The 25313-nt window shown below is 30.2% G+C and overlaps 1 protein-coding gene across 2 annotated transcripts; it reads right to left on the bottom strand.

Annotated features, from left to right (window-relative positions):
• Positions 1-16285: 16285 nt before the first annotated feature.
• Positions 16286-20528, bottom strand: LOC123220022. Of its 2 annotated transcripts, none has more exons than XM_044642014.1 (5): positions 20373-20528; positions 19485-19620; positions 17475-17568; positions 16705-16785; positions 16286-16628 (listed from the first exon to the last, which is right to left on the bottom strand). In XM_044642014.1, the coding sequence occupies exons 1-5, from the start codon at positions 20404-20406 to the stop codon at positions 16491-16493; spliced, it is 483 nt and encodes a 160-aa protein (XP_044497949.1). In that variant the 5' UTR covers positions 20407-20528; the 3' UTR covers positions 16286-16490. The 2 variants fall into 2 exon arrangements, with proteins under 2 accessions (XP_044497949.1, XP_044497950.1); XM_044642015.1 differs by having other exon boundaries at positions 16286-16616.
• Between the last annotated feature and the right edge of the window lie 4785 nt (positions 20529-25313).

Here is a 25313-nt window from a genome sequence, read left to right as displayed (position 1 = left end):
GATTAAACTGAGATAGAGATTCAATATCATGACCATGTGACTCAATCTTCTAATCTATCACAGTTCATGTAGCACCTGCACGTATGTTTAAGTGTAAAATAATCTTTCTTCATATAGGTTTGACCTTGGTTGATTGTTGCTTAGAAATTGGATTGAAATTAAATAGAAATATTTAATTTTAGCCCATGCACAATTGTACATTAGTTAGTGTATGTCTGTGCATAGTTTTCCATGTCAGCAAATTGAATAAGAGCCATATAAACATTTTTTAAACATGATGCATGACCTTGCACCGAGAGGATGCACACTCATGCATACCGTTATAGAAATTTCCTTTAAAAATGGTGTGTGTTATCGCATGATCTGGGGAGTCATCCTGTAAAATTTGTGCACTTATCATATATTTTTGGGGGAAAAGAGAGAAAGAATTAGAGAGAAGGAATCTGATAGATTGTTTCCAGCGACAAGAATGGCTTTTTTCGGTGATGGGAAGGAGGAGAAAAACGTAGAGAAAGAGCGAGACAATCTAGCAGCAAACTCTCCTGCTTTAGAAACAAAGTAGGAAATCTTTTCTCTTAGTTCACGAATATTATCTATGGTATGCGTGTAGGACGTTTTGGTCTAATGTTTACTCTATGTTTGATGATGAATTATGTAGATAGGCTTTATTAATAATGTATCATGTAGGAGATATTGTGAAATGGTAATTTTGTTGATGTTTACTAAAAATAGCTGTGCAGGAGATCTCCAAGTTCATTTATGGTTTGATTTTTTAAGAAATATGATGAGTGGTGTGCTGCTTTAAATGTATGCTATGATGGGTGTGTTTAAAATGCAATTGATGTTGAATAGAAATATGACATAGGGTTTAGTTATGACTTGTTCATGATCGGCTTTACATTTGTATTATTGATGCCTTATTTTGTACATTAGGGTATTAGAAATTGATAGGGTAGTGTCTTAGAGCCATTTAGATATGTTGTAATTTATAATTATTTTATTCATTATTAATAAAAGACAATTTATTGATTATGTATATTGTATATATTTACTTTATGTTTGAACACTCAATATGACATTAGAATTATAAAACTGTGATAAAAAAATTAGACGACTAATCTCGAGAATCTTATATTCACATTAGATGATAAGTGTAGAAATTTTTATAATCCTGACATTACTTTAACCAAGGACAAAATAAATGATGATAGAATTATTATAGTGTTAAGTGACTCCATTGAAAGATTACGACAGTTCTCATATAGTAAAGTTGTTTGTCGATTGTTTGATGCAACAGATGGGTGCATGTTGTAAACGTGTTTTCTAAACAAACCAAATCAGAGGATTTTCATATAGGTGGTTGCTCTAGTGTTTATGGAATACATTTTCTAACTTACAAGTACATATGATGCTTTGACTTGAGGTAACCGGATCATCTCGTGTAAGGATTAATATAGTTTAATGCCACTTAACATGTCGTTGTAGAAAGGGTAACTATAAAGGCGATAATTAATCATATTAGAATTTGTATAGAGGCTATGTCAGATTAATAGAGGATTTGTCACTCCCAAAAATGAGAAAAGATATCTTTGATGAGTATACTAATAGACATTGATGACCACTCGAATCTATGGCCTTAGTGGGACTAAGTTAAAGCCCAATCTAAATCATTTAGTCATTAATACATATTAGTTCATATGGAGGGGCTCTTAAAATAGGCATTGTATCTATGTTTCAATCTCGAGAGATATCAGTTGACGAAGATATAATACTATACATAACTGTATAGCTAACAAGACTTAGAGTTGTTTGTTAACACTTTATTGACTAGATGAGATTGTGAGATTGCATTGGGTTGGATTTATCCTATCAAATAAGAAAAAGGCCAACTTGATTTTCCCGAAGCTCGTACGATCATACATGTCACCATGTACACCCATATGTGGGACAACATATGGTTGTACATGGTCACACGTACGTCTGTATGTTGTTGGTCCTTATGTACGCTTAGGAATATGTTTCAACCACAAATTGTACAGGATTGGGAATCAATGGGGCATGCGTGATGCCTATATACACAAGCCTCATTCTCACAATTCGATTCTTTTGAAGCCTTAGCCATCTATACACATGCATGTTTGCGCTTCGCCTAAACACCCTTCCTATTCTCAACGTTCTAGCAGATTGTATATAACACCTACATATATGTCTTAAGGTCATAATAGTCACTTTATGTGTATTATTATGTCTAATCACTTTTATAGTTGAATTAAAATGAAAATAAATTAATTTTAAGTTTGTTGAGAGGATAAACATATATTTTGAGGATAAAAATGTTCGTTCATTACATATTACGTCAATTGAAATAGATAATTACAATGTATAAAAATTTTAAAGGATGAATGACCGTTCATATAAAGTTTAAACGTTTGTACATAATGTCACACAAAAACAATTATAAGAAGTATACTTTGTCCAAAAACATAGAAAGATACTATAGAAAACAAACCAATAACATGATCTACCAGCTCTACATAGGGCATTTTATATGTTTTATTTTTTATTTTTTCAGTTTTTTTCCTTATGAAATAAAGGAAGAAATTGTGAACAAACTTGTTGAAAGTGACGGAGTACTCATTATCTTAGACGCCCAAGTACCTGAAAATTGCCGTCACAATTGGGGTGCTTTAGTTAGCTTACGCAATGCCACGTGTTCATTAGCTCTAATAATTGTACCTGGTTGCGTCTCAGCCGTGCATTTGCATCATTATCAGAAACACAATCATTCATCTTTAGCGTTGCACATCGTTGAACAAACGAGTTGAAAAAATATTTAAAAAACAAATAATAAAAAAATTTATTTCTTTTTTAAAATACTGAAGCGACATGCTTTATTTGACCGAAGAATATAAAAATAAGATGGTTCATAAGCAGAACTTTTTTTTCTTAAAATGATCCTCGTAATCACATAAATATATAATTTTAAATAAATTCTTATAATAAGATTATAACAAAATTTATATTGAAAATAATGTGTCGTATTATATGGTCAGATCATTACTTCATTTAAATATTACCATTTTATATTATCAAAATATTAATATTTGCTTGCACAAGATAATTTAAGTCTCAAATAGTAAAAATTTGTATAAAATGTCAAAAACCCTTTAAAAAATAAAAAACCATAGGTTAAAAAAATTAATAAAACTATGTATATATATTTTTAATACATAAATATATATATACTTATATGTATCATCATATGTTTAAATAATTTTAAATTAAAGATAAAATAATACTTAATTATATGATAATATATATAAATGTGTATATAATTATATACTCAAAATAGATATATATAACATTACTTTAAAAATTATTTTCACTAGAAGACTTAAAGATTTAGTAATCCATTGAGATGAATGGAATTTATCGAAGCTGCAATTATTAATCAAATTAATTTGTCAGGAGAATTAAGCTTCAACAAATAAGAGATTGCGTTTAAACTACCGTAGGACTGTTTACCGTCAAAAATAAAAATCAATAAAATTATATATATACATATTTATAAATATTTATTTAATTACATAATGATATATAAAAATAGCTCTAAGTTTACTGATCTCAATCTATATAAGGGTAAAACCAAACTTACCCTCAAATTGGAAAAAGTTGAATGAAAATTATTTAGGCCCACCCGTAAAAAATTGAAAATAAGTCAAGTAGACTCACTTTCAATTGTAAACATGTTTGAACAAAATAATTCAAAGAGATGTCAACAGGTCCAACCTTAGATGGTCTTGAAATCAGATTTAAATGATATTTTCTAAACCTACCGTAAAATTGAATCAAAACGTCACGCAATCATCATATTTACATAAAAAATCAAAACTCATATTAATTGAAATAAAAAAGGCTAATTCAAAAATGAGATTTCGTCCTCTAGATCTTCAACTTGATTTCGACAACCATACCTCATAATTTTGTTTCCAAAGACAAAGTTTCATTCTTTTGAAAAAAGATGTTAAATTAAATAATTTATATTCAAATTTTTATATATTTAAATATACTATTCTAATTTGATTTTTTTCATTATTGTAAAATAAGGTGTAGATCTTTGATCTGAACTATTAAGTTTTGATTTATCGACTAAATTTAGAGTTATATAACCTAAAGATTGACTACTTATCTAACCAATTTAATTAATCATTTTGTAAACGTTTATATATTTTACTTGTACCAGAACTGTGATTAAGCTATAAATTTGTGTGGAATACTTTTCACGGATTGTAATTGATGTAAATACTTTTAATTTTACTAGATTTAAGTTTATCATTAGATCTCATTACTTTTTTTTCGGCTCTCTTTACGTTGAAAAGGTTTTTCTACTAAAAAAATTACTTGTGTTATTGTATTCTTTCTTTTATATTATTTCCTTTACTCAAAGATTGGTGGTATTTATTTTTTAAGTTTTCACTACTTTTTGACAAAAAATTATGGAACCGTGGACGTAGGGTTAGATTTAAACCAAGCAAGCTCGGTCTCGGAAGTGAATTTAATTTGGTTCAACTTAGTTCGAGTTTTTTTTTTTTTTAAATTTGAATTCACATCAAAAGGTTTAAACTGAGTTAAACTCAACTAAGAGATATTCGGCTTGATTCGGTTTGAGTTCAATTCGAATTTATTGTTTAAATTAGTGGTTCAAATTTATAGCTTAGTTTGACTCAAATTCATAGCTTGATTTAGTAATTTGATTAGTGGCTTAATTCAGTTCGAATTCATGACATAAATAGTTGGTTTCGCCTATTATTTAGGTAAAGAAATTGTTTTGCGAATAAGCCAGTAGAACTGAGTCATGAACTTAAACCACTAATTCAAACAATAAATTTGAATCAAACTCAAATTAAATCTAGTTTAATTATTTTTTATTAGGGCGTACTTGACCCACTATTAATATTGGCTCGATAAACTCGAGTCTAACTTATGCTAAACTATATATATTTTTTAATCGAAGGGTGTATAGACTCGATTTGATTTGTATCCACTCCTACGTAGAGGCCCCTCCTCAACAAAAATGTTTGGTCGGCCATTGGTAATATATTATCGGTATATCTAAAAATGTGTACACATAATATTATTTAATTAAAAAAAAAAACATTCTTTATCATGTTGATTTAATTTTCTAATTCTAAAAAAAGGTTGTACATGGATTCGCACATTCACATGTAATTTCTTATATTTTATTTGCACAAGCAAGGTTGAAGAATTTTTCACAAAAATAAACAAACTGAATAGTATGTATGATATCGATTTTTGGTAAATAATAATAATAATAATAATAATAATAATAATAAACTATTACGTTTTACCATCCAAAGATGTGATTCATTATATAAAAAGCATGCATTGATCAATGAATAATCTACAAACAATGGGAAGGGCGGAATTTGACAATATCAACCATATCCTACAATTTTTTTAATGTATTCCGAGAATGACAAGATCATATTTCATTTTTATCACTAGTTGATACAAGATAATGATCACAAAAATATTTACAGGTAGTTAGATTTTACAATAATTTTTCCACACACTTCCTTGTCATACACAACCCTCAATTTATAGGCATCACATGTGGTTGACACCCCCAACCACTTTAGGCATTATCAAAGACACTACTTTACATCATGGGACGTGTTTTCATGGAAATTAGCTACCTGTCTTCAAGGGCTTAGCCAATCACGTTTTCTTGCCCACATTTCCTGCTTAGTGCACACTATTTGGCTTCATGGGATATTTCTTCATAACTTCAAGCTCCCCCAAGTTCATTGACTTAGTCTATGTCTTGGGTATTTGTTTGGGGCTCAGAATGATATGTTTTGGGCCTTTAAGTCGCCCAAGAGTGCAAAGGCTACAAGTCTGGGTTTATCTACGTTTGCGTTGCGCGCGACCTGTCTGAATGGGACGCGCGCTGTATTGCCTAGTGCGTGCATTGTGCAGCTTGTCTCCTGCACACGCGTTTGTCACGACTTGTCTAGATGAGACGCATGAGTGATACGCGGCCTATCCAAATGCTTGCAAGTTCAAACCGTCTAATTGCTCGCGCGCATGGTCTGTCTGCCTGGTGCGTGGCTTGTGTAAGTGTGGTGCACACCCGTCTGTCTAGCCACCATTTTGTGCCTATTTTTTAGGTCCCTATCTGAATTGTAATTCCTCACATCATTTTTCATCTTTTCCTAAATCTCCCAAGGTCATCCGGAATGTTGCTGTGCATTCGTAACATATAGCATCAATTTGCCCGTGCTAGCCTACGCATGGATGCATATCCTGTTTATTGTTTGCTGACAGTAATAATATAGTGAATATTGCACTTGTCCGCCGTAACTCTAGTTGAGACAAATTTGATTCATCAGCAAAGCTTAACGGGAGAAAAACTTAAAATCAGTCACTATCTATGCATTATTAAAGAGAGAAAAATGTCATCTCATGGACTATAAATTATAATAACTGTTCTGTTATCTTGTTTTCTTTCTTCAAATTAATTTGGTCCACTTGTTCCATGAAACCAACTGTTGCCTAATCCACAATTATTGATATTATTTTCTTTCATTCATTTAGTGGAGCCTTACATTATTCTTTTGTAGGTTACCAACATCACCAACTTGCCCATAGTAGAAATTATTTCTTTATTTTATTTTATTGATGCTTTTCATATTATAAAAAGATACCCATAATTATATAAGAGAAGATATAGTTGACTTTGTAATGAAGGTAGATATAATTACTACAAAATTAAAATTCGGGTATGTTTGAATATTTAAAAATATATTTATTAATAATTTAGAAAATAAATTATAACTAATTTTTACGATTTTTCAAATTTTTTTTTTAGGATTTTATCTTCATTTTCAAAAATTGCAATTAAAAAAACTATATATTAAAAACTAAAATAGTTGCTATTATAATTATTGATATTTTGTTTTAAACTATGTTCAGTGAGGTCAATGGTTTGTATTTAGCTTGAAAATTATACAAAATTGAGAGAGAAATTGATAGAAGAAAAGCAGAAAAAAAGGCAGAATGTTGAGTTAGTCAAATTTCTTTATTAAACTTTTGAATTTTCTTAAATGTATAAGTTGATCATATCATGTATTTTAATTAAGTCAAATCAATAATGATTTATGTTAATGGATTTGATAACTATAATATTGAAATACTAAATCCTCTTGAAACCTAAATTTATGTATTTTTAGGGGAGATTAAAGTATCGTTGAAGAACAAAAGATTTATTCCCACCCAAGGTTTGGTGTAAGGTAATTTCATACCTATAAGACTCATCAGTTTTAAAATTTTTATTAAAATTGATAAAGATAAAGATAAAACTGTTATTTTAACAATCATATTAAAAATATATATAATTTTATCTCAATTTTTCACTCAAGTTTCAAAAATTAACAATTTCTCATTCACTCAAAATTTGAAAAGTTAACATTTTCTTTTTAGGGTTTGTTCCCTTCTCCAACCACTACTATTTTGGCTAACTACCGACCCTTTCAACCCATCTTCTAGGTCTAGCCACTCTAGGGACATAGTCAGTGATCGATGTGCGACGAATTAAAGAAGGAAGGTCGACAAATCTCATAGTTATTTGATTCATCACCCTTCCTTCTTCAATCCTGGTGATGGATCTCATGTCGATGGCCAAGAGTCATTAAGCGTCATCTAAACAATCATGAATCAGTGACTCTCGACCATCAATGCGAGATCCGTCGCCCAAATTGAAGAAGGAAGGGTGACAAATCGAAGAACCACGAGATTCGTCAGCTTCCTTCTTCAATTTGTCACATGTTGGCCATCGACGATGTCTCCAGAACGGCCAAATCTAGAAGATAAATGGAAAGGGTCGACCGTCGATCAAAATGGTAGAAGTTGGAGAAAGGAAATAAACCCTAGAGGTAAAATGTTGTCCTTTCAAACTTTGAATAGAGAAAAAATTGTTAGTTTTTAAAATTTGAATAAAAAATAAGATAAAATTATATATTTGTTAATATGATTGTTAAAATAATGGTTTTTCCCTTATATTTCACTAATAAAAATCTAAAAATAGATGAGTGCACCAAGTTTTTAAAACCTTATGAATAGGAATTTATATTTGTACCAAACGTTGGGTGAGAATAAGTCTATTGGCCTGTTGTGAATGGTCAAGATTCTGACCAAATGATAAGGCCAATTGTCTCCCCAACTAACATTTGACTTTAAGTCTCCCCAACTGCCCTTTGATTTTAATTGTTAGTTGGGAAGGTTTCAACATGGTGTAGGCCCATCATAGACGACTTTTAATTCCATGGATATCTAAATGGGCTATGGATTAAAGCCCATCGTATACGTAAAATAAGAATTTTCTAATAACAAAATAGACCTCTAAAAAGTTTGAAAGCTCTTTTCATAAATATTCTTTTGCCCTATCTTTGTTACGTTTCATTTATGTTAGATATTTTTATTTCAAAGAAAGCATCGTACTCTAATTTACACACACACAAAAAAAAAAGAAACCCTACATATGCAACTCAAAATAAAATATTCTAAAACATAAAAACTATTTGGTTCATTCAAACACCATTTATGGATGTCTAATTTATATTAAAAGAAAATAAATTTGTTGTTTCTCATTGAATATATAAAATATGTTACAAAAAATGTCAACATATTTTATTTATAAAATTAGAGAATTTTGTTGTCACCGTTAAATCTTTTTTTTAACGAAAAAGATTTGATTATCTATTAATAAAAAAACGATTTCATTATATAAAGTCATTTCGAGTTAATAAATAATTTCCAACTCAACCATGCTTTGATAATCTATTTTCGTCATTTAGATGACTATCAAATTATATTATGGCATTAATTAAAATAATCATATTTAAAGGATCATAAAAAAATAAATAATTTCTTAAGGACTAAATCTATCTAACGAACAAATTATAAATGGATAAATATATCTATAGATAAATCAAGTTTTTAACATTTTTAGTTATTAGGGTTTTTCTAAGCTCAATATACCCTCTATGCATTTCTAAGATCTCATTGTGGTTGACCAATCTAGGATTTGCAAAATTCCAAATTTCAATAAGGTTTCACTTTGCAATTTAGTGAGGAGATTAAAAAAAAAAAACCAGTTAAAAACAATTTTTTACCATATCAAAATGAGTTTACAACCAAAGAAGTTCAAAATGATATAATAGAGTTCACAATAACATCATCAATAGGATAACAAAAATACAAGAAGGGAAATTTTAGCTTTTCCTCTTATACAAAATCTTGCTCTTGTTTGTTATTTCTTCTTATAGATTATTCTTGTTTCTAATTGAAAATCCACAAAGAGATTGTAATAAAAAACTTCTTTGGGTTCAATCCATAACCATCACAAAGATCGTAAAAAGAGACATAAGAGGAATGTCCAATACACACAAAAGTAGATGCAAAAGTGTATGTAAAAGGAAAATAAGAAGACCAAAATTAGTTTAGATTGTTTTAGCCAAGTTGTGTTGTTGTCAGCCAACTTCCTGTTTCCTCTTCTTTTTCTTTTTGCCGAAATCCCTAAAATTCCTCTTCTTTCTTTTTACCCATTAAAATCTTGTCACACTCACATTCCCTTATAGCTTTCAAAGGAAGCCTTCTAATATAAAAGGTTCCCTTTTTCAACTTTCATTTGCATGGGTCCCACAATATAGGCAAAACTACCTATCAAATCTCCTCTCATGCTTCAGTGAGGGATGATTATACCCGTAACTCCTTTACAGACAACAATTTTATCATAAGTGGTGCCTTCGTCATCATATTAGATCCATTGTCATCAATATGAATATTCTCAATGTGAAACTTCTTTATTTCCAACACATCTTGAATATAATGATACCTCATATCAAAGTACTTAGACTTGGAGTAGAACATAACGCTAAAGTGAAAAGTGTCAGATATGAATCACGAGATCATATCGTAAAAAGAAACAAAAATATAAGTAAAAATTTTACGTTAATCCAAAACTCTAACAAAAAGCATAATATTAGGACATAATAGACATATCATATCATATAGGAGAGCTTGTCTGAATTTACTTAATCTTGTTTGGAGGCTTCTTCATTCGAAACTTGAAACTAAGACTTTTTCGCTTTCCCACCAAGAGTAGGAAAATACCTTAGTATCCACATAAAATAGTCGGACCAATGAAAGTCAAGGAAAGGTTTTCATATGTCTATTAGAACACTAGGGTAAGTGTGTGTTTTAACAAAATTTGGTGAGATAAATTTCTCCAAAAGTTCTTGAAATGTTGAATAACAGTGTGTTTATAGACGCATTATGAAATGATAGCTCTAAAAGTGGAATGGTCATTTTGTAATAATACACCTGTAATAATCCTTCGAAAAGGTTATATTAGACAAATATTAAACTAAGTCAATTGATGTACGAAATGTTTTAGTAATCTTAAATCTAATTTTTGCATACTAATTAGTGGTGAAGTGTGTTTTAAGACCGATCCTTGGGCGGGAAAAGTTAATGACTTTATTCTTGTACTATACCCATATTATTAAGTATTTTGGTCATCAAACTGAACCATATAACATATCTTATGTCTCATTTATTATTATTATTTATTTATATCTACTTGTCCTTTCACACGATGGAGAAAAAAATTTCAAATTTTTTCAAATTTTAATTACCGCTACAAGCTTTTGAATTATAAATGCCAGCTGGCAACAATAAACAAATTAATACAACCAAACAATATAATATAATCTCATTCTATCCATTCATAATTTTTCTATTCCTATTCCAATTTAATCCATAAACCAAACATGGCGTTAATGGACATCCACTAAAACCACATGCCAATAATTTATATAGGCCAAATGACTATTTCCCACGTAAGGGTTGAGGCAAACCCAACCTTCTACCTGCTAATTATAAAAAATACATACTCTTATCCATTGACTATTAAAAGTAATAGAAATAGTTAATTTCAAAAGTAAAAATCATCATTTAACTAGTAATTTATTAAAAATAATAAAATATTATCTATTTTTCTCTAAATTTAGAAAACTAACAATTTTTCCTCCAAAATTAAACTCTGAAAAATCACATTTTCTCCCTATTAGATTTTGCATTTTCTGATGTTTTTTCTTCAATTCTCTCTCCCTCTGATGACCATCCTACCTTTCTCCCCTTCTCTGGTGTCATCGTCGTTGATGAAGACGAAGATGCTAGAGAAGAAGAGAAGGGCAGGACGGTTGCCGGAGGGAGATAAAAGTACTAGAGGGAGAGAGACCTGGAGAAAAATCATTAGAAAATGTAAAACCTAATAGGGTAAAAATATAATTTTTCAAGGTTATAATTTTGGAAGGGAAATTGTTAGTTTTCTAAACTTAGGGGAAAATAAATAATGTTTTATTATTTTTAATATATTATTAATTAAATAACGATTTTACCCTTGAAGTTAACTATTTTTATTACTTTTAATAACATATATGGTGAAAGTTTGAATTTTTTATAGCTAATGGGTGGGAGGTTAGGTTTGCATCAAACCTTGGGTAGGAATATGACTTTTGGCCATTTATATATAACCAAAAAAACTTTCAATCTATTATAAATCTAATTAAATAATATGAAAGATAATTGAAGTGAAAGAAAGATTGAGAGAAAGGTGAATAATTGGGAGGAGAGGAAGAGATTTTTATATATTCTGGATTGATCAAATTACAAAAGGGAGGGTGGTATTTATAGGGAAAATGTTCTTCTACCAACCTCCATATTAAATGTATTCACACCAATTTTCCAACCTTCATGCTTATTGCCTTCACACAATATTTTCCAAATTTATGGCATGTGGTGGAAAATCTACCAGACATGCAATACTCCTCCTTAGATTTTCACCACTTACATATAATTACATTAACTCTACTAAGAAAAAATCCAATGGGATAAAAACCAAAGCAAATGAATATAATTATTTCATGTCCTATATGTTTCATCAAAGTTTATACCTGGCCTTTAGGAAAAACTTTGGGCTACATGTCTAGCTTTATTTCTAGCAATCTCATTTTTCTTATTTCTTTTTCTTACAAATACTCTTTTATATCCAACGGGTTGTTTGCTCTGAGGTGTTGGAACTATAGACCCAAACACTTGACGTTTTATTAGAGAAACTAATTCTATATGAATTGTTTTTTCCCATTTCAGCTAATCATGTCTTTGTTTGCACTCAGCCACAGTACGTGGTTCAAAATTATTATCATTCATGATTTCAGTAGCTATTGCAAATGAAAAGATATCATCAATATTAATCGTTTCACATTTTCGCAACTCTCATGTATAAGCATAATTTAAAGATATCTCAGTTTTATCATCTTTAGGATTTTGTATCATTTCAGGGGTTCATGCCACTTTAAGGGTTTGGGTCTCTTCAAGGACCATTACCTCTTCTGGAGGAACATTAGAGAGTGGATTTTTCATTCATTTTAGGATCATCATGATTGATATTTGTTTGATTATTTGTCTTTCTTTTTCAAGGAACAATGTCCTTTAATCCAATAGGTCTATCACGTTTCTAGCGTATAATAGATTGATCAATCATGATTCGAATGGACTGTTCAACAGTCACATTAATTTTTGCTGGTGCATTAACAATTAGAACATGTGATCTTGTCACTTTTGTCTTATCTACAAATACATCAAACATTTGGTTGACAATAATTTGTAAACATACTATCCTCTGCACTTCAGTTTTACTTTAAGATGTGCGAGAATTTAGATGAGACATGGTAGGTACATACCAAGTAAGTTCATGTCTAACTTCAGGAGATATTTTCTTTTTCCCTAAAAATGAGAATGTTGTCTCATAAAAGTGATAATCTGTAAATTGTGTAGTAAAAAAATCACTTGTTAATGGTTCTAGATATCTTATAATAGATGGTGAATTATATCTAACATAAATTTTCAAATGAAGTTGGGGTCCCATTTTTTAACACAATTGTAGCTCTTCTGGAATCTTCAATCAGATTTATTAATCCTAATATAATATTTACTTTAGCCTCTATTGGTGATAAAGTTAAGAAAAATTTCTTTTATTTCAATATTGTGTGGGTGGTTGCACTATCGATCGACCACATGTTTCTATCACCAGCTTTTGAAGTTAACGCTTCAATTATGGAGTCCATTTCCTTTTATTTTAAAATTTACATTAGTTCTTGCAAAATTTGAAAGAAAGAAATATATATAGTATTAATTACACAATATAATTTGGGGTCCTATTTTTTAACACAATTGTGGCTCTTCTAGAATCTTCAATCAGATTTATTGATCCTAATATAGTATTTACTTTAGCCTCCATTTGTGATAAAGTTAAGAAAAATTTCTTTTATTTCAATATTGTGTGGGTGGTTGCACTATCGATCGACCACATGTTTCCATCACTAGCTTTTGAAGTTAATGATTCAATTATGGGGTCCATTTCCTTTCATTTTAAAATTTACATTAGTTCTTGCAAAATTTGAAAGAAAGAAATATATATAGTATTAATTACACAATATAATATACATAATTTCTTAGTCTTGAAGAAATTCTAAAATATCAAAGTTTGTCAGATCGACAGAGTTTGGATTGTCGACACAATTTGATTTGATTTTCTTGTTTGCATTATTTATAGATGCTTCATATAAATCCACCAGATGTCTTGGCATACGATAGGTACACGATCGATGGCCTTTAAAACCATATCTAAAACATTTACTTTCATGGTTTTGTTGTTTATTTTGTATCATTTTCCCTTTATCTTATTTCGCTTCATCTCTGGTCCTTTGATAGTGGAAAGATTTTCTACCATGACTACCTCTGGATCGAAACTTATTTCGTCCAAGACCTCGTCTGTCCCCACAATAAGTACTACTAGTAGTTGCATTCACTTTAGGGAACAACGTAGTATCAGGGGTCTGTGTCTAATGGTTCCTCAGTAACAATTCATTGTTTTGCTCAACCACCAATAAACAAAATATCAGTTCAGAATATTTTTTAAAATTTCTTTTCTTGTATTACTATTGCAGGAGTATATTTGAGGGATGAAATGTGGAGAAAATTTTTTCTAATATATTTCCTTTAGTTATTTTTTTTCCATATAATCTCATTTAGGAGACAATTCTAAACATAGCAGAGTTATATTCATTTACAGATTTAAAATCTTGTAAACGTAAATGAGTCTATTCATATTGGACCATTGACAATGTTATTGATTTATGATAACTGAATATTGCTTTCAGATTTCTTCGTAATTCTAATGGGTTCATAATATCCATGTATTCTGCTCGTAATCCATCATGGATATAATGACGAAGGAAAAGAGTAGTTTTAGATTTATCTTACTGGGATACTTTATTTCCTTCTTTTATTATTTCTCCAAGGCTCATTGATTGTAGATAGAGAACTGTGTCCAAGGCTCATTCAGAGTAATTTTCTCCATCTAATCAAAGAGCAACATATTGAAGTTTTACAAGATTTGTCATTTTCACCAATTGCAAGTTGATGAAAGAAATGAAAATTAGTGATATGATGAGTGAAAACTTATGTGCAAACTTCAGATTCAAATTTATCATTCACAAAATTTCTGGTTTTATGATTAATAGTCGTAATATTATAGTATGCAAAACTTATATAATGTTTTAGACTTCTATTTCATTATTTTCATCACTTATGCAATCTTCAAGTTGCAAATAAGATATAGTTATAATAAATATTTTAAAGAAATTTAGGATTTCAGGCCTGTATATATCTTCTCATGATTTTGTAATCTTCAGCTTACAAATTATATACCGTAATCATATTAAAGACTTCAAGTCTATATTAATAATTTTGTAATTTCAGGTTATAATAATATTCAGAACTTTGGGTTCAGATTCACAATTTTGTAAACTTCAGATTATAAATAATGTTCAAAACTTTGAGTTTAAATTTATAATATTCTGAACTTCAAATCTAAATTTATGATTTTATAAACTTCAAATTGTAAATAAGATATAATAATAACTAAAAAATTAAATAAAAATAAAATATATATAATAATTAAAAGATTATAATGGTATATCTGAATAGATCTTATTGATAATATATTATAAATCTAATTAAATAATATAAAAGATGATTGAAACGGAAGAAAATTTGAGAGAAAGGTGAATAATTGAAAGGAGAGGAAGAGATTTTTATATATTCTAGATCGACCAAATTACAAAAGGGACGGTGCTATTTATAACCTCCATATTAAATGTATTCACACCAATTTTCCAGCCTCCATACTTATTGCCTTCCCACAATATTTTCCAAATTTGCGGCATGTGGTGGAAAATCCACCAGACATGCAGCACAGTCACTAGTACTAAGGCATTACTTCTTATCTTCCATACTTCTTTCCGGCACATCCAATTGTCTTCATTATTCTGCAAGCCTTTTTCATTTAGTTAAATTTAAATACAAATAAACTATAAATAACAATAACTCTCACCTTGAAGGCACATAACTACCATGATCACCAAGATAAAATTAAAAAAAGAAAAAGAGTTATAGTTATTGATGTAAATAATTAACTCAGCACAAACCTCTCAACTATGTATTCAAACTGACTTACCATTCTTGTTATCAGATTATATCCGTATTGCATATATCCGAGTTCTAGACAAGAGATTTTTAATTAAACTTATCTAAATTAAAATCGTATCAAAATATCTTAACTCTAACATAATCCGAGCCATATTAATATTGACTTGACATAGTACAATTAACTCAAAATTGTCAAATATTTTCATTCTCTTAAGTGTTTTCTGTGTTTCAATATTTTTTTTCAAATTCTCACAATCAAGTACTAACAAAGGACACAATATGTTACACTGTTTAAAAGGACCCCAAAATCACATATCAATAGCCGTTAAAAAGTGTCAATAATTTTAAAAATCAAATCTCATTCTCACTACCCAAAAAATAATATAAAAATTTTAAATAAAATTCAAGATCAATGAGTAAATAAAATTACATAGAGATTACATCTATATATAATATCTAAACATTTTAGTTATTGCTGATACTTATTAACATTTCTTCAATCTATCGAAAACAAATTTTACTACAATAACATTTTTTTAAATATTCGGATCAATTTCGATTGGTTTTGTGTCAACTTTAACACAATTAAGTTTAGTTTCGAATCATATCAAATTGACCCAAACTAAAGTTCATGTAAAAACACTTCGTATTGAGTCATGCTGAAATAATATGATGCATTGAAAATTGTCTAATTCAAAAATAGTAAGTGATACAGCAAATCTCCAATCAATTACAATTTCATGAACACATTGCAACAAATCCCATTTTTGTTTTCAATAATTGGGAAGTCATTAACCAAGTACAACTGGTATCTTCAGAACTAGGAAACTTGATGATTAAAAAAAAAAAAAATCTCACATCGTAGCCTCCTCTACTTCAGAATCAGATTCCATTGCCACGGGAGATGATTTTTTGCCTCTTAAACGTGAAGAAACATTGTCGATAGCAGAATTAAGTTGGTTGAGTTTTGCATTCAAGGTCTGCCTCGTTTTCTACAATAAGTAAAGGAGATTTTCACAAATGAGAGTACTAAGAGAAAATAAACAACAAGGTGCTTTCAATGTCTACCTCTAAGCCTTCATCGTAATATATTGGTCTTTTGGCCTTCCGAAAACCATATTCATCTTCGTTTAGCAGGGACCTTCTAATCTGAAAACAAAAGAAGTGCAATTCATTGAAACTCATATATATATATATATTCGCTGTTATCAGTTAAGGTAGCTTTTATTCCTGTTCCGGTTTGGTTAAGATTCATTCCTTATTTGAAACTCTTTTTCCTCTAAATAATTAACAATTGCTTAATAAATGAGAAATTATATAGAATATATATAAGTAATCTTGCACAACTCATGCAATTCGAAAATCTTGATAAATTACTTTCCCTTGTATTTCTTCTATGAAGTAGCATTACATAACATAATCAGTCACATTTTTCAATCAGATTCAAAGATTTTTTGTCTAGCCTTTACTAACAAGTTACACAATAAAATTCCCCTGCACTCTACGGCATTGAATTAAGACAAATGAATCCACAACATTGAATTCACTATTGTGGCAAAGCAACGCACTCTTATGCTTATAAATAGCAATGTTACGAGCTGTACACATTTAACATTGAAAATTTTCATCCTCTAGCTGCAAATGCTAGTTTATCATTCGTCTATAAACAAGTATAGCAACTTAAATAATGTTATGCAATACCCCCTTCGAATTTGATTAAAAAAGGAAAAGTTTTGGATCAAACCAAGCAAGTCAAAAGTCAATTCATGTTATTCATCAAATATACTAAATTACTACTTGCAGAAATTAAATACAGCCAAGAGTAAAAATCTAATCACCTGTGGGGCAAAGATATAAGCTAGAGTTCCAAACATTGCACCTCCTAGAAGAAATCCAGCAACAAAATCACCACCTCCTCCCCGATTTCCATCTCTGCATTAGCGGAAACATTGTAAACAGGTACGAAATGCTGCTTCAATGAATGACACACAAGAGAGACCAGAAGGGAGGAAACCACCAACTTAGGAAAATTTATTCCACACCTATACTTTCAGTTAAGGAGATATATTGGTAGTATAGGGAGTAAAAAGAACATAACACAAGCATTGGCTCATATTCTAGTACTAGCATGTAGTATGTCTTACCATATGAAGCCTAGCTCCAGGCTTTGACTCATGTTGGGTTATATATTAAATTCTTTTAGAAGCAAGAGCAAAAATACAATTCAAATAGAAAGATATGTATCAGATCAGGGCTGCCATTCAGTTATCAGATCGTATTAGACATAAGTATATGGATGCATACTCTTGTTAGCTACTCCATTGAAGGGCGCTGAGTGCACATCCTTTTTAACCACTAGCAGGGAAAGGTTTACCATGAAAGTAGATAATCTTTAACAAATGAAAGTAGATAATCTTTAACAAGTCCAAACCATTACTCTGCATTCTTTGTAGAAGAGGAGGGATTTAGCAGAATAATAATGTAAAAAGATATTTTTTAATGCACCAAAACCACACGACACATATCATTTGTCAATATAAATCCTGTCAGTGTGTAACCAGAGAGTTAAATCCTTTGTTGTGTGAGTGATTCAAAGAGCCATATAGTTAGAATCTGACATCAGCTATAGTAAAAAAGTGAAAAAGAAAAAATTAAATGAAACATAGGAACACAAAAATTCCACTTTAATATAGTTCTTAGAATGACATGTAAAATTAAATCAAAAGGAGAAATTAACTAAGAGCATAAAATAAATAATGGCTACATAACCCCATGCTCCTAGACTCCCGCCTCACCATTTCTTTGTATCAAAAAAATGAAACAACCATCTCATCCTCTTATTTTAAAATTATCTCAGAACAAGAGACAGAAATTATGCACATAATATAATCGTTCGGCTCTTTGGTCCCCTATTAGAAGAAGAAAGTATGCAAGAACAGACAAGTCCACCAGAAAAGGGCAATCTGTCTGAAGCAACTAACGGCTCCAGAAACTATACATGTAAAAGCTGCAATCTGAAAACACCAAAATCCCTTTTAGAAAAAGTTCTCTCCCAACCTAGGCAATTTAAGCTTCCTAAAGGAATTGAATACAGAAGAAAGCAACTTCCAGAAATTCTGAAGAAACAGGCACCAATAAAAAAGGTCAAAATTTTACTTTATCCTAAATATCAATGCGGATATTTTCCTGTTCAATATTCCCACTATTCTTTCATTATGTGAAAAATAGAAGCTAAAAAATATAACTTAAATCAACCCAACTGAAAAGGGAATAACCAGGCAAGAGGCAGGACTTTTGGTAGGCAGAACCAGAAATGATTAAGTAGCACCCTGAGAAGGCCCTTATGTTATGTTATTATTATGTCAGAAAGCAACAACCTGATTACATTTAGGCATAACTGTTGAAGCTAGCAAAATTTATTTTGAAAATTAATTCAAAAAGTTCTACAAACTGACACAAACATCTTCTAATCCTAACATTACTGGCAGAGACAAGGAATACAAATATCAAAGAGAAAATACTTCAGCAGAATTTTAAGAGAAAAAAAGTAACATGGTATCACTAAAACCACCAAATGAGTGGTTAACTACATGTTTACAGGGTAAAATGCGTCAACTAGAACATAACAAAAAACTGAACGCACAATTTCTTTAGCAAAGAAATGTTTGAGCCAGCTTTCACTCATAAAATTCATATTGAATCCCACATGACTAAAACATAAATCTTGTTCCATCATCATGAACATCCAATTGATAAAAAATTTCAACACATGTTTTACTTCCCACAAAGATTATAACATTAATTTATTCAAGTTTGTTTCACCTAAATCCAAGATAAGAAAAACATACTGATATTGTGCACAAACTGAAAATCTCTGGCTGGTTTTCACTTGATTTGATTTCCTCTGAATTATCAGTCTTGGTGTTTTCCCAAAGGTAACGGACTTCGCCGATGAAAACTCACATGGCCTGAGATAAGATCCACCTATATCCAAATGAAACAATTCATCAACTTGAAAAAAATATAAATTTGGTTTTATTTATTGAATTTTCTTTTGGTAAGTGAAGAATTTTAATAAACTAAAAAAACAGATAATTCTGACAAATAATACAAATAAAAGTAACGTTTATTATACTGAAATATATAAATACAAATTATTCATATACAAATAATCCTGAAAAAGTTAAGTAATGTTAAAGAAACAAAATTACATAACATTACTCTTCTATTGTCAAATTATTCATTCTCATATTCATTTTTATGCGATCATTTTTTATGTACTCTTCCATTAATTTTTCCTTCGTCACTTCGTATACAAAGTTTGTATCTCTACTACATCTGAAGAAAAAGAAAAAAACTTGAATTAAATGCACTTCATCACTCTCTCTCTCTCATTTCAAGCTATTTTACTGTACTTAGCAAAAAACTACCCTATGACACATAGAGCACAATCTATTTTCAGCGCGAATCACAGTAAATCCCAATCAGCATTAAAATAAACATCAAAATTGAAACTCGTAGAAAGAACGAATCTCATCCACAGACATGAACTAATACAAAAATATAAAAAGAAGACAAACTACGATTCATTTCAAGAACTTAAAAAACACTACAATTCAATCACATAATATATAACTATCGCTGTAAAATTTTATAATCCTTCACGTTCTGATAAATTTTACTGATATTAATGACGAAATTAACCGTAAATTCAGATGGAAGAATTATACACATACCTGAAATCGATACAGGAGCAAAACAAGAAGCCATGACAGAAGATCTACAGAGAGAGAGAGGTTTTTAGAGAGAGAAACTGACTGTAAAGCTTCAGTAAGCAATTGCCGAAGAGGGCGGAAGAAGTGAGGGTATACTAAAGTTCGTTTCTTTGGATTCCCGTGTTTCCGGAAATGCCTCCCTACGTTGGAGGAAATTCCAATATTTTGGCGTAGTGTATGATTGTACTGAAGGGTATTATGGGGAATATGACGTTTAAGCACGAACGCATAAATAACAGTCAAATCCAAAGGTCTTGCTGCTTTGTTGGTTGATCCGCCTGAGCTGCTAATAAGCACAACCGTTAACCCTTGTAATCAGTGTTAATTTCTTAGGCCAAATCACTATATTCCACCTAAGGTTTAACAAACTATCTATATCCTCCACTTAACTTTGAAAAAAACCCTTGTAATCAGTGTTAATTTCTTAGGCCAAATCACTATATTCCACCTAAGGTTTAACAAACTATCTATATCCTCCACTTAACTTTGAAAAAAATCATTTTTTTCACTAATTTGTCAAAAACAGTTAATTTTAAATGTTGGAAGATATTTATATTATTTCATCCAAATATTATGTTAAAATATAATTAAGTGTCATTTTATTTATAAAGTTTAAAATATTATCATAATAACCTTATGAGACTAAACAATAAATAGTATTACGAACATGTAAATATTATTTTTTAAAATTTACTAATGGCAAAAGGATATTTTCTTCCCGTTGTTTACAAAATCACATATAAACCCGAGTATATTTTTGAAATATTTATGACCCCAGTACTTTCTAATATGATATTTTCGCTCTTATGTTGTTGAGTTTGATTCAATTCTTTGAGGTTATAATTGTTATTTTTAAAACTATTAGAGAGTATATCAAAATTTAAAAATTATTAAAAAACTCCAAATTATTAAAACTGTTGAGAGGTTATAATTGTTATAATTGTTTCCAAAAAAGCCCTAAATTTTTTTTTAAAACCCTTAACATTTTCAAAAATTTTTATTTGTCTCTCAAAGTACAATTATACATCATTAATATCTTTATCTATATTTGTATATATAATTTTTTTTAATTTTAATTAAAATTAATATAAATCAAGATACAAAAATCATTTAAGGAAATTTTAGTGGCAAAGTATTGTTGGGTTTAAAGGTTTTTTTATCATTTCAACAATGTTCGGTATATAAATTAGCAGTCATTATAAATACATATAGTTTTATAATGCATGTACGCTTTCACACGGAGGCAACTATAAACACACGAACACGTGAAAAGGCGTATAGAGCTTCGGAGATTGCTAGATTACCTTAATTTTAGTGAATGTGTTCTAGAAGGAAAGAGAAAATTTTTCTTTTTTGAAGGTCAAGGATGACTAGGTGACGTTTGGAACTACCTAGGCTTATGACAAATGTCTATGCATATGTGACAAATCATAACCCTAAACCCTTGTTTATATAGTGCATCCCATGGGCTAGTTTAATTACAGTCTTGACCCAATCCTCTAATGTTTATTAATTAAGTCTTTAAATGTCGTTAACATTTATTTTTAAATATTAAAGCATATTATTAAAAATCTAAATTTACTGTAAGCAATTTTCAGGGAAAAATAAATTTCCAAGACAAGGTTTTGTTGACTTACCTGATTAAGATTGAATTCGAATTAAATTTATTCGAGCTCGAGTTTGAGCTCGATTTGAATGAGTCACATAAAAACGAACTTGAGCTTTATATACTTGAAAAAATAAGCTCAAATCCGAGCTCAAGCTTTGAGCCAAACAGTTCAACTCAACTCGTGAGCCAAGGCAGCTCACCCATGCGCTCAACCATTTCAAAATTTGGCATGCCTGGGACATAAAGCGGCTGCCCAAAATGGTCCCAAATTCAGAATGAAGGATGTCCAAGGCATGCCTTGGACACGAGGCGGCTTGATTCTTCGTCTCTGTCAGTTTGTTTTTTCAGTCATCTCTCTCTGTGTTATAGCCTCCACTAGTGACTTTCATGAAGCCACTGCGTTTAAGTAATATTTTTTCATATAAATTTTTGGGTTCTGTTTTGATTCATGAGAGACTTATTTTAAGGTTTTCTTTTTAGACAGTAAAGGCACCATTTTTTTATTTGTTTTATGTTAAATTCATTTCTGAAAAGGACCCCAAGTTGTATATTACTAATACATGGTATTCAAACTCACACACTATGATCTGCTTGTCAATGAAGTCTAAGTAAACCCATATTAAAATTTGATCATATGCAAAAGAAGAAATGAAGAGCACACCCATCTTACAGAACCCATTTTATTTGTTGACATTATTAAGCATGGTGCTTTTATTTTTGTTATAAAGATAAAAAGGTAACAAGCATACAGATGCAGAGACAAATCTAAATCTGTCGGAACTTCCTATTCAACAGCAATTGAAATCCCAAGGCCTAGAAATGGCTCCTCTACCTTTTTCATGAGAAGCAGCTTTTTGGATGATTGAAATAATTATATTTATGTAGTTTGAATTTAGTAAATGAGTTATTATAATTCAATTTAGTTCTAGATTATTAAAAAGAAAGCAAAAACACATAGACTTTGAATAGGCTCGTTTGTGCTCACTAAGCTCGGCTCGTGATCAGGCTCATTGAGCCTACTCGAGCCGAGCTCATGAATGGCTCGCAAGTAGCTTAGCTCGTGAGTGAGCCAAGTTCAAGTATTAAATTGTTTGGCTCACCAAGGCCAAGCTTAGGCTCGAGCTTATTTAAATAGTAATTGAGCCGAGTTCAAGTTTTATTGAGCTCGAACTCGGCTCTGCTTGAATCTAACCCTATACATGATTGATAATCTTTTATAGATGAAGCTTTTACAACCTTCTGAATTTTTCACAACACTATCTACCCTTTTTCTCTTTGTATTCCAAGTTTCTGGTTTTTTAGATATGGTAAGAGTTTTGGGAAGATATAAAAAAAAAAATACGCAGCCTTCATGCCTTTTTTTTTTTTTTTTGTGCTACTTTTATTTGGGAGGTAGTTAGGATTTCAAAATCCCAATTGCTAATAACTACTAAGGGTAATTTTGTCAAATCCTATCCCTAAGAGAATTAAGACAATTCTTTCATTATCTAGATATGGGTCAGGTCAACCCATCATAGATAGACTAAGCCCAATGTCTCTCACTTACACATTATGGGTGATTCGTATCAAAACTTTTACATAGAAATTTCATAGAGCAGAACATTTCATATTGGCAAACGTAACGTATGACCTTGCGAGTAAGTTGACTTAGGAGCTAATTTAATATGTATCTATTAGAAATAACATAGTTGCTTCTAGCTCAATTTAATCTCTCATTTATCATTGTATTATTTTTCTATATATCCATGATCAAGTTTATTCTCTCATATGAATGACAAGATCAGCCGACCAATGAACACATATAATATATAAGTCTTCCTCTTCTACTAAAAATTCTCAATTTAAACTTAGTTGTTTTTCTAGTTATGTTCCATAAACCGAATTATGTATAGTCACAAGTGTCAAGCTAAGATAGCAACACTAAGATCAAATATCAAATAACAACAAAGAGTCTAAGGGTACTAATATGAGGTAATTCTCATAAAGTCTCACACAATGAGAGAGCAAAGATTCATCCTCTCACTATTTCAAATAGTCATTTTACTTATGCACACATGGTATGAATCATACACTACAATATGTGTTTTCTCAAATGTCATTACCAATACTATACAAATCTTAGTTCAGTCGTTGTACCAAATGTCTACCTTGAGTTTTTAACCATCTCTCTAACTTATAGGTATTACTATTTATTAAGAACTCGCATCTAACATTTACAAGTTATTTGGATGTGGGAAATCTAAATCAGTTATTGTTATGAATTCGGCTTCTATTGTGGATAAGACTATGCATATTTGTTTCTTACTGCTTCAAAATATGACGTCTTTTTGGAGTAAAAAAGCATAGCTAGAAGTTGATTTGTATTAGTCTAAATCATCACCCCAATCAACATCCAAATAACTAACCATACGCAAATTTGATCCTTGATAGTAGAAACAATAATCCTCAATACCTTTCAAATATCTCAATATCTTTTTGACAACTTTCTAGTCTTTCATTCCAGGATTTGATTAATATTGACAACGAAGTAAATATTAGGGCAAGTACACACCATAGCGTACATGAGACTTGAAACCACATTTGAATAATGTATTAAAGACATTTCATTTTTCTCATTTTAAGTATTGAGGAACATATCTTAGCTTAGCAAATTGTCTTTTGACACAGGATTATCTACGAGTTTATAGTTTGCCATGTTGAATCATTTTAGAATCGTTTGAATATAATACCCTTGTGATAGAGCCAAAGTTTCTTAATAATATGTCTTTTGATTTAATATCCAAAATATAATCTCTTTTACCCATATCCTTCATGTCAAAATTTGTGGATAACCAATTATTAATGGTCATCACATATTCCAAATCATTCTCAGTTATTAGTACATCATCTATATAAAAAGATAGAATTGTAAACTTGTCATCAAACCTTTTTATATAGACATAGTAGTCCTATTCTAACATCTTAAAATTATAAGATAACATAACCTTATGGAATTTTAAGTATCATTATCTTGATGACTGTTTTAAGCCATATATTGATCTTTGGAGCTTACATACTTTGTGCTCTTGGCCTTTTACCATGAAACCTACATGTTGATCTATATAGAATTCTTCGTCAAGTTCTTCATAAAGAAAAGTTGTCTTGATATCAATTTGATGCAATTCAAGATCTAAATATACTACTATAGCTAGAATTACATGAATTGAAGTAAATCTCACGATAAACAAAAAAGTTTCTTCATAATCTATACCTTTTTGTTGGGTATAACCTTTCATCACAAAATGAGTTTTGTA

The sequence above is a fragment of the Mangifera indica genome, chromosome 7 (genome assembly GCF_011075055.1).
Source record: "Mangifera indica cultivar Alphonso chromosome 7, CATAS_Mindica_2.1, whole genome shotgun sequence".
Lineage (NCBI taxonomy): Eukaryota > Viridiplantae > Streptophyta > Magnoliopsida > Sapindales > Anacardiaceae > Mangifera > Mangifera indica.
Note: the sequence above shows the minus strand (reverse complement) of the source record. Positions and strands in the feature narration are given on the sequence as shown.

Bases quoted from the DNA above. Each gene is read 5' to 3' on its own strand.
- LOC123220022 (XM_044642014.1), bottom strand. From the start codon at position 20,406: ATGGCTTCTTGTTTTGCTCCTGTATCGATTTCAG. The intron at 16,786-17,474 runs GTGATTAGATTT...TTTTGTTTTCAG, and splicing joins CTTATATCTTTGCCCCACAG to ATTAGAAGGTCCCTGCTAAA. The intron at 16,629-16,704 runs GTAGACATTGAA...TACTTATTGTAG, and splicing joins ATTACGATGAAGGCTTAGAG to AAAACGAGGCAGACCTTGAA.